Source organism: Sceloporus undulatus, chromosome 1 (genome assembly GCF_019175285.1).
Source record: "Sceloporus undulatus isolate JIND9_A2432 ecotype Alabama chromosome 1, SceUnd_v1.1, whole genome shotgun sequence".
Taxonomy (NCBI): Eukaryota; Metazoa; Chordata; class Lepidosauria; order Squamata; family Phrynosomatidae; genus Sceloporus; species Sceloporus undulatus.
Window position 1 is genome coordinate 254,304,781 of NC_056522.1, and position 11,019 is coordinate 254,315,799.

Genomic DNA, 11,019 nt, shown 5'->3' on the forward strand with positions numbered 1-11,019 from the left:
TACACCCTCCCAGTATAAAACCCACCCCATGGTTAGATATTTAAAAGAGAATTAGGTATTACCTTTAATAATAATAATAATAATAATAATAATAATAGTACAGTGGACCCTTGTTATATGCTGGGGTCTGGTTCCAAGATCTCCGTGGATAACAAAATCCGTGGATGCTCAAGTCTCATTAAATATAATGACATAGCAAAGTGTCCCATAAAAAAAGTGGAAAATCAAGGTTTGATATTTGAAATTAAAACTTTTTTGAACATTTTCAAACAGTGGAAGCTTGAATCCATATATAAAAAATCCATGTACCAGAGGGCTGACTGTATTGCCACAATACATGATTATATATTACGTTAAAGCCAGGGTGGTTTGAGCATTGGGACTATGACTCTGGAGACCAGGGTTTGAATCCTGGCTTGGCCATGAAATCCACTGGGTGACTTTCGGCAGGACACACTCTCTCAGCCTCAGAGAATGGCAGTTTCTGGAGAAGGTTTCTGCCAAGAAAGCCCCATGATAGATTCACCTTAGGGCTGCCATAAGTTGGAAACGACTTCAAGGCACACAACAACAACAGCTAAAACCAGGGACTTTGCCGACTGGGCCAGTCTGATCTCAGGCTCCATTAACCAGACAAGATGAAGGCGACCTTTCCAGGCTGGCAGGTCCTTCAGGACAAGCCATGCTCGGATCATGCACCCGACTGGTACAACAAGCAATACTATCTCCAGGGAACAAGAAACAAACGGCTGTGGGGTTGGCTTTTGGAACAGCAAACAGGACGGACGTGGTGTATATATAAGTCTGTCATTGGCAACTTGGGGAGTAAACAGCATCATGATGGTGGCGAGAGTGAGGGCCATCTGGCTGGCCTTCTTCCTGGGTGCCTTCCTTGGTCCAAGCACCGGACAATACTCTCCGGACCTCATCACTTCCTTGCCAGGCTTGCCTGAGATGCCAGCCTTCCAGCAATGGTCAGGATACCTCCAGGCTGGACCTGGCCAGTATTTCCATTACTGGTAAGTGGAGGAGGGCTTGGGAGTCCATGTGCAGGAAGGAAGGGCAGGATTGGACAGGTGGAAGGCAGACGCCGTAGGTGAGAACCAGGGTGGTGTGGTGGTTGGAGCATTTGATTATCACAACCATGCATTATGCTCTCCCCTTCTTCCCCCTCAAGGTTTGTGGAGTCCCAGGGCAACCCATCCACTGACCCCCTAGTCCTCTGGCTCAATGGGGGTCCCGGCTGCAGTTCGATGGAGGGCTTCCTGGCCGAGAACGGCCCTTTCCATGTGAGTCTGCCTGTCGCTCCTCTGCTTCTCTATTGGCCAAGTTGATGGGTCCACTGGGATTTAGTTTCACAAGGAGCTTCTAATTTTTTGCCAGACCCCACTAATAACTTAGAGGTGTGATGTTATGTCATTTGCAGGATTATGTTGAGTGGAACTAGTCTGGCCATTGAATTGGCATACTTTTGTAGTGTGGACACATACTCTCAGACCCACCCTACTTCCACCCATTTATATCTGACTTCTCTAAATGGAAGAGACTGGGATCCTTGGGGCTGGACTGGGAGGCATCTTCTGCTATGGAAAACCCAGGGAAGAAGGAGAAGGAGCCACAAAGGCTGAGGTGAAGCCTGTCTCCTCCCGTCTCAAAGGTCCTCCTTCTCTGTCTGATTTGTTTCAGCTGAACAGCGATGGCACCCTCTACCTGAACCCCAGCAGCTGGAACCAGGTGGCCAACATGCTCTACATTGAGTCCCCAGCTGGCGTTGGCTATTCCTATTCCACATCTGAAGACACCACCATTGATGACAGCCAGGCAAGTCACCCTCCTTCCTCCATTTCGTGATGGGAAGATTTGGGGAAGCCTTGACAGGCTTAATGGGAAAAGCATTAGCAGTCTCAGGGAGGATGGGCAGTATTATTAGTGGTCACAGCAGAGCTCAGAAGGTGGTAGGCTAAACTTTGTTCCTCCAGATGTTTTGGACTTCAGCTTCCAGAATTCCAGGCTGTTGTCCAAGCTGCCCAGGGCTTCTGGGAAATGAAGTTCAAACCAAAGCTTTGGAATCCCTGTGGTAGACTTTTTTGCAAGGACGCTTGGCCACAGCCTGTCTGCTTTGGGGTCATTTACAAACCAGCTTTCCTTTGCCTCTGGCCTCTCTTTCTCTCATCACACTTCAGGTGGCTGAGGACAACTACCAGGCCCTTCAGAGTTTCTTTGCAAAATTCCCCAACTTTGCCAACAACCCGTTTTATGTTTTTGGGGAAAGCTACGGCGGCATCTTCGTCCCCAGTCTGACGTCCAAGATTGCGGAAGGATCTGCTAGCATCAACCTGAAGGTAAAACAAGATTTTTTCTCTCCACTCCATGCATCTGAGGAAGTAGGTTCAAGTCCACGAAAGCTCATGCTCACAGTTTCTTTCTTCCAGCGAGTCTCAAAGGTGCTGCAAGATCCCTTTGCATACAGCTTTTCATTTAGTGATTCCAGTGTTCACCTTCATGTGTTACCACCTTCCTCCTTCTCTTCCTTTACTAACAATACCACTACTGAATAATCTTTTGTTATCTGATTCTGTCGCAGGGATTTGGAGTTGGCAATGGCATGCTGAGCTATGCCCTCAATGAACTGACACTGATGGAATTTGGCTACTACCATGGAGTGTTTGGAGACGAGTGAGTAGGGAAGGAGACACTGGCTTAAACCCTATGGCTAGTCCCTACTAGAGTGGACTTACTACTGGATCAATGTGATTTAACTACATGTTGACTCACTGATTCAATGGATGTACTTTAGTTATAGCTCATCAGGCAAATGCAAGAATGACTGACGCAGCATGGGACCAACCCAAAACAGGCTCTCTGTCCTCTCCAGGTGACATCTTGGAAGCAAAGCAGCTGCCTGCAGAGATCTTGCTCTCATAAAGGTCTCATGGTCCTGGAGCTTCAGGGGGTGTTCCCACTTGGCAGATAAAACGGATTACATTGGTGTGATTCTGATTTGGATTATGTTCCGGGAATAATTCAAATTTTTTCCTTTGTTTCTGTTACAAAAAGGGGCAAATTACCCCGATTCATTTAGACCCTGTTTTTGTTCCCATTTATTTTAAATCGCTTTATTTTAAAGCAGATTAATTTGCTCCCCGTTCCCATTTGTGTCCACAAGCTGTCAATCAAGCGCCTAGGCTTCAGACGTCACAAGTCTTGGGGCAGGGGGAGGTTTGGGGCAGCCAATGGAAATCGGCTGCCTCTGAGGCTCTTCTGTTGTGTCTCCCCAGACTAGAAGGAGCCTCTATTTGTCCTAAACCCCTTGCTCTTCTGTGTTTCCCCATATTAACTGCCATAACTCAGTGCTAGGGAATCCTGGGAATGGTAGTTTATTATGGCACCAGCACTCTCTGGCCAGGAGGATACACTGTTCTCCAAACACAACAATTCCGATAATTCCTTAGTACTGAGCCAGGGCAGATTAAGGGGTCTCAAACTGTATTATTTCTACATGGGTTTTGAACTACAGATGAGTTTTTTTCCCCCATAAATTAAAAAAGTTGTTACTTTATAATTTACTTTAGAAATACACACACACCACACACACACACACACAACTACGTATGTGTGTATAACCTATGATGTTTGTGTGTGTGTGTATATATATGCATGTGTGTGTGTGAGTATTCATATATAAACATATGTGTGTGTATAAACATCTATCTATCTCATCTATCTATCTATCTATCTATCTATCTATCTATCTATCTATCTGATCTAGTGTTGTGTGCATGTGTGTTGCCAAATCAGATGAAGGAGGAGAAGGCAGTGGGCTACCAGTGGGTAGAGACATGCATCCAAAGCTCAGGCTTGGCCAAATTGGATCAGGAGGAGAAGGCAGTAGATCTCGTGGGTAGAGACTATGCCATCCAAAGCTCCAGGCTTGGCAATTGGATCAAGGCAGGCAGAAGGCAGTGATTCAGTGGGTAGGAGACTATGCATCCAAAGCTCAGGCTTGGCAAATCAGATGAAGGAGAAGGCAGTGGGGTTCAGTGGGTAGAGACTATGCATCTAAAGCTCCAGGCTTGGCAAATTGGATCAAGGAGGAGAAGGCAGTAGATTCAGTGGGTAGAGACTATGCATCCAAAGCTCAGGCTTGGCAAATCAGATGAAGGAGAAGGCAGTGGGGTTCAGTGGGTAGAGACATGCATCAAAGCTCAGGCTTGGCAAATTGGATCAAGGAGGAGAGGCAGTGATTCAGTGGGTAGAGACTATGCATCCAAAGCTCAGGCTTGGCAAATCGGATCAAGGAGGAGAAGGCAGTGTTCAGTGGTAGGAGATATGCATCCAAGCTCAGGCTTGGCAAATCGGATCAGAGGAGAGAAGGCGCGGGTTCCGTGGGGAGAGACTCTTTGGGGAAGAGAGAAGAGAAAGCTGATCCACCCCTCAGATCCCTGGGTGGTCCAGGCTCTCCGTGTCTTCCCATAGTTCCTCTGGAAGGAGCCTCCCTTCCCCCAAATCCCTTTGCCTCCCCATTGTCCCTGGGCTGTCTGGGGTGATCAAGCAGGCATGTACTGCAAAGCCATCTGCTGCTCAGGCGCTCAGGCAGAGGCGAAAAAATAAAAAATAATAGTTTAAAGGTGTTCAATGGCTCTCCCCATACATCGGTCTATGGAATGTGGAGCAGAGGGGAGGTTTGCAATCCACCGAGGTAAGGCTATGCAAATTGAAGAAAATGGCGCTGGCGATGCAGAAAGAGAACGAAAGGTGACACCCCCAGGCCCGCCCCTTGAGCGCTGCTCCTCTCATCTCCAGGTTCCCGAATCAGACACTCTTGTCATCCCATTCGGATACCGCGAATTGCAGACCCCGGGAGCAAAAATAATTCGCTTTAAAACCTACTGTTTTTTTAAAACCGGTTTAGGCCATATAATTCGAATTATTCAAGATAATCCGATTCAAATTTGACATCTCTATGGGATGATTCTGGGGCAATGCAGATCTAATTTGGGCTTGGTGGAAACGATACCCCCTAAATTTGCATCATGATCTGTTTTATAGGCGAATGGGAACCACCCCCTCAAAGATGCTCCTCCTGGGAGAAGGGCTGACAACCTGGTGGAGCCACACTACACACATTACAGCAGTTCCCACTTTAACTGTCTTGGCTATAGAATCCTGGAATCTGTAGCTGGCTAGGGACTTGGTCCCAGCAGTGAAGTCCCTCCTCAAACTACAAATTCCAGGATTCCATAGGGTTAACCGATTGGCAATTGAAGGAGCTCAAATGCTATTACTTTCAGTGCTGTGTCCAGTCTCCACTGTGCTTTGAATCTTTTCTTCAGCATTTAGAGTTAACCACCATTTATTTCTCTGGCTGAGGGCAGGGCAAGAAACAAGAACTGAACTTGAGCAAACTTTGGCAAGGCTGTAGAACATTCTTTCTAGTAAAACTTCTGGCCAGATTCCTGTCACAGTTTGTGGGTACAGGTTGTTCTGTTTCAAGACTGGAACCGGACGTCTGGATCCCTTGGTTGTCACCATAGGGTGGTTCTAGTTTTCCTTGTTCTCCTAGTTTATGTCCCCTGTCAGTTTATCCTGACTCGTCAATTATTTTCTGTTTCCTGCACCTGTGTGCCTCCTTGAATGAAAACTGCTGCAGTGTGGGGCCTGCACACTTCTCTGACCATGAGAGACACGCAATTGCATCACAGCTGTGAGTGATGGACCTAAGGCCCCTTACATTAAATTCTCCTTTAAATTTAACATGCTTTGCACAAGACCGTTCCTCCCTCCCTCCCTTCCCAGAGCTGGGGTTCTTCCTGGGACTGCATCTGGCCACCAGGACCAGCCTTGTCCTAAAGTCGTCTGTACTTAAATAATTCCTCTCGTCTTCCCTTCAGCAAATCAAAGTAATGACTGTATTCTATTGAGCAAGACTAGCAGGTGGCCAGGACAAAAGGTAAAAGTGTATGGAGAGTCCTGGAAATGGGCCCTGCCTGGTTTCTCTGCAAGCAGATCCTCTGCAGAGCATCGGACAGGGATTGGCACATCTGCTTCACCTGAAGCTCAGAGCCTTTTAACAGATCTCCTTGTGGGTCATGTCTTCTGGATGTGCAAAGGGCATGCCTCCTTGCACCTTCATGGCACATGGACACAGAGCATTGCTAATGCTCCTCTCTTTCTTTTCTTGTTTAATCCCAAGATATTCAGAAGCATATGGAGTCCTGTTATGGGATTGGCCTCAACATATACAACCTCTATGCGTCCTGCTGGGGAGGAGCACACTACCAGGACCGTTCGAAGCCGACCTCTCCAACCTCTTCCGCCAATACCAGTTCAACGTCCCTGTGCCGGTCAGTTGCAAGCAGGCTGAAGTGACCTCTGAGAATGTAACCTTTGTGTAGCATGGAGGACGAAGTATACATCCCACTCTGCCCCAGATGACGAATGCAGACTCCCCAGCGTGTCCTCCACCTCTTGGCTTTGCTGGCTAGGGGGAACTCTATATTTTATCCCATAATTATCCCCAAAATCCCAGGACATCTTTTTTTTTTTTACATATAAAGGAGAAGGGGATGTAAAATGTGTTAATAGCAAGTGGGGTGGGAGGTAGGTTTTCCCCTTTAGGGACCTTAATATCTGGGCTCCTATCTGAAAACAAAGCGTCCAAAGCTGGAGCTGTTTGGGTAATGAAGGGGCCAAACAACAGGCAAAAAGAGGTGCTTTTCAGGCTGACTTGAAGGTGGTCGTTTAGATGACACCTGCCTTGAAGCCAGCAGGAAAGTGCCTTCTAGGCGCCCTTATGCAGAGAAAAGCCATTTCAAAAAGAAGCAGCTTTTCCCACTTCTTCCTGCTTGAAGCCATTCATGTGGCCCTGACATGAGCGCTCCAGTTGCCTTGGGATCCGGTGGTGCAGTTGGTGGGGTTTCAATGTGGCTTCAGAAAGGCAGCTTAAAGCCACTTTTTCCTGCCCATCTGTTTTCACACCATAGTTTAGCTACTTGGATAGGTCCTTTGAAATCTGGAGTAAAACTCTGACAACTGCGCTGCCCTGTGGCTTGGAACCCCCAGCATCCCCTGATGTCTGATTCAGGAGGATGTCCTTCAAGCCTTAAAATCTGGCCCAAGGCAGAAATAGGGGACATATCACACCACAATGAGGTGCAGAGGTGGAGACATACTCCTTGGAGGTGCAGCCACCAGAGGAGGAAGGGTTTGGGGTAATTTTCCTTCATCTGCCTCCTGCTGTTTTCCTTTTCAGAACGTGGGCTCCATTCCAGGAGTGCCACCGTGCATCAACGCCCACGGCCATGGTACGTCTGGCTGAACGCGGGTGACGTCCGGCAGGCCCTCCACATTCCCAGCAGCCTCCCAAACTGGGAGCTCTGCAGGTGGAGGGCCTGAAGGTTTCCTGCCTTTGGGAGGCAAAGGCTGCGCGAGATGAAGGAAGGGCTTCTGGGCCAGCAAGCCTTCGGAGGAGCGGTGGCTCTCTTCCCGTGACCGTCTTGAAGAAGCTTGCCAAGAAATCCAGTGATAGGTTTGCCACAAACTGGAATGGTCTTGAAAGTTGGACTGACATGCCTGAAAGGGGTTTGGAACCCTGGTGTCCAGAGTTGTAGTTCAACATTCAATCATTACAACACATTAGGTGTTTGTTGTGGTTGTGTGTGTCCTTCAAGTTGCTTCAGACTTATGGCAACCCTAAGGTATGCCTATCACGGGTTTTTTCTTGGCAAGATTTGTTCGAGAGGTTTGCCATTGCCTTTCCCTTAGGCTGAGAGAGTGTGACTTGGTCCTGGTCCACCCAATGGCTTTTCATTGCTGAGCTGGGATAGTGCCCTCTCGGTCTCCAGAGTGAAAATGCACTGCTCAGTCTGTTCATCTCACTACGTTGCAGGCTGGAAGTAGTTCAGAGGTAGATTTTTGTGGTCGTTGTTGTGGCCACCTCTTCTAGAAAGTGGAAAGGGATCCCTTTTTGGAACTAGCCCAAACCGCACACATCCGTCTCCTCTCAACCTCCTTCCCTGCTTTTCTTCCAGCTCCCAGGTGAGGTCCAGCTACCAAGAGGGAGTACAAGGACATGGCACCTTTCTACAAGTCCCTGCTGGCCCAGGACCTGCGAGCGCTGGTCTACAATGGAGACGTCGACATGGGCGTGCAACTTCTTGGGGGGAGAGAAGTTTGTCCAGTCTTTAAACCAGTCTGTAAGTAGCTGAGGGAACGTGGTAACCCAAGGAATCTCTTAGGTTTGGCAGGAGGAAAAATGGGGAGCTAAGAGATGGGCAAGCTGCACGGGGACAAGGGGAACAGAGAGTAACTTTGACTCTTGCAATATCTTTTATGTTTCTTTGGGCTTATTCTCGGCCTCAGACTCTAAGTCGTTGGTCCACCATTCCCACCATACATTTATCTCTAACTGCTGTCTTTGACTTATTATGGCAACCCAATGAATGAGAGACTTAAAGTCCCACCTCATCCATAGTCCTGCTCAGATCTTGCAAATCTTGCAGATCTTGTGGCTTCCTTGATGGAGTCTCTCCATTTGGAATACCAGTTGTCTTCTCTTTCTTCTCCTTCTCCTTTTTTCGTCTTCTTTATTATATACCCCCCCCCCAAAAAAAATGGAACTTAAAGCAGCTTCCTCTTTTTCCCACTGCACTGCCACTTTGACAAGTATTATTGTCTTTCGTTGAAAAATACTGAGGAAAATATCTAATCCTCAATTTTCCTAAAATGTATGTCTCCACAAGGTTGACCCTTCATATCCATGGATTTTTTTTATCCACAGATTCAACCATCCATGGCTTGAACTATATGTATGTACGTCTATATACACATTCAATTGCCAAAAAGCAAACCTTGATTTTTGCCATTTTATATAAGGGACATCGTTTACTATGCCACTGTGCATGAATGGGAATTGAGCATCCATGGATTTGGTATCCCAGGAGATCCTGAACCAAACCCCAGTGGATGCCAGAGCCCACATTTAATCTTAAATACCCAGTTGACAGGTGTGAGACTCTTCTGGTGGAAAAAAAATCTCTTGTTTTAAAATGGATTTAGGAATTATATTCAGTTTGTGTGTGTGTTAACATGATAGGAAACATGATGGTGACTAGACCAAGAAAGCTTATTTTTTTTCCTTCACCAATCCTCCACAGGTGCTGCAGTGGTTTCCAGCCCTGGTACTACAATGACCAGGTTGCTGGGTTTTTCAAGGAGTATGAGAAGATCACATTGCCTCACTGTGAAGGTCAGTGGCAATCCACAAGGCTTCTTTGGGATCTGTTATTTTTTTGGAAGGGTATCGAAGACCCAATTTACTTTGCTTTACGTATTGCCTGATCAATGAGTGCAGCATTTTACTAGGAGCTCACAGCTTTTTTTGGAAATGTAATGATACACCTTAGAACCGGAAGGGATTAGAAAAGAAAAGTTAACAAGAGTGCTTCTTGTTTTTTAAAAAACATGTTTAACGTGGATGTTCCAGCCATTTGAAAAGTGAATAGCCACTGCTAACTACATTCGTCCCTCCACATTCGCTGGGGTTAGGGCACAGGACCCATGCGAATGTGGAAAACCACAATAACCAACACACTATTCTTTTTACCTGAGATAACACCTCTCTAGGAATCTCTAGGTCCTCCAGTGCAACCTGTGGTCAACATCTGTCCAAACATTGACCATAGAATTGGGTTGGAGGACCTACCAATGCCTAGTGGAGTGTTCTCTCTAGAGATCTCTATAGGTCCTTCATGCCACTTTTGGTTAAAGTTGCCTAGAGGTGCCCTGGAGACCTCTATTCCTAAAGAGAACATATTAATATGATTGTGAATAATCAATCTGCCAAAAGTCAAGCTGTAAATTTGGAGGGATGAGTGTAATCTGAAAAGGCTGAAATAACCTCTCACTCAGAGACCTTTCTGTACTAAATTAACTTAAGCGTGTTTTCTGCACAGGTTTGCATGGCACTGGTTTATGCTTTGTGACTTTAAAATATGTTGAATAATCAAAGCCACAAATGTGGAGGGACGAGTGTATTTTGCAGCAAGGACCAGGCTGCCAAGTAATGCATCTCTCCAAGGGAACAACAAACACAGTTTAGTCAATGGGGCTTGTTAGCTGTTGCTCAGATGGAGATTTGGATTCTTCCTGGACAGATGATTGAAATATGTAGGACATGTCCCTGGAAAAGGACACCTGTCACCCTGAGTCTGGTGAGCCTTGTCATTGACTCCCAAATCCCATTGAATACACAGGCAGCAGCCCATTTGGATGAGTGCCTGGAGTTCTCTCATTTGCAAAACTCCTTGCAAAGATCTTCTCAGTCATCTTTTCAGACAGGCACCATTTATTTATGATATGCTTTTACTGACCGGTCATGTCCTATTTCTGTTCCCAACTGTTCAGGGTGCGACACATGGTACCTCAGTACAAGCCCGGCCGGCTCTGAAAGATGTTTGAATGCTCCTCTCGCAACCAGCTACGTCTGATCCGCTCCTGCCACTGCCATCACTCACAATACTCTGAAAGATGGGGGGAGGGGGGGATAAGTCCTGCAATCCTGTTCAGAAACATCCCCTGCATGAGCCTTGTAAACACATGTAAAGCCAAACTGAGGCTGTGTGTGTTATATATATGTTTCTATATACAGTTATTAAAACTTATTAATCATGCAGATCTGCTGGCGTTTGTGATGCTCGATCCAGATCGCACAGGAAGCAAAGCAAAAGGGCTTTTGGTTTCCAATTATGTGTACATTTATTAGTGGATATTTATTATGATGATATAATCTGTGTGTATGTGTGTGTGTACACACACACATTTTAAACTTTATTTATGTTGTTGCATTTTCCTGGTGAAGAGCCCAGTGTAGCATTGGGAAGCTTCCTTATGTTTTTTTTATTCCCTGATGAAGAGCCCAGTGTAGTTTAGGAGTTCCAGATTTGTCATCAATTTGATCCATCTCCTTTTACAATATTTCATAACAGCTTCACAGCATTCTTTCCATTTTCTAATTGGTTT

General features: G+C 46.3%; 1 protein-coding gene across 1 annotated transcript; it reads left to right on the forward strand.

Annotated features, from left to right (window-relative positions):
- The first annotated feature begins 840 nt into the window (after positions 1 to 840).
- Positions 841 to 10,487, forward strand: LOC121926149 (lysosomal protective protein-like). The gene is made up of 10 exons (XM_042458859.1): positions 841 to 1,019; positions 1,178 to 1,289; positions 1,687 to 1,821; positions 2,184 to 2,342; positions 2,585 to 2,676; positions 6,194 to 6,380; positions 7,253 to 7,304; positions 8,031 to 8,037; positions 9,156 to 9,247; positions 10,405 to 10,487. The coding sequence occupies exons 1-10, from the start codon at positions 841 to 843 to the stop codon at positions 10,485 to 10,487; spliced, it is 1,098 nt and encodes a 365-aa protein (XP_042314793.1).
- The last annotated feature ends 532 nt before the right edge of the window (positions 10,488 to 11,019 follow it).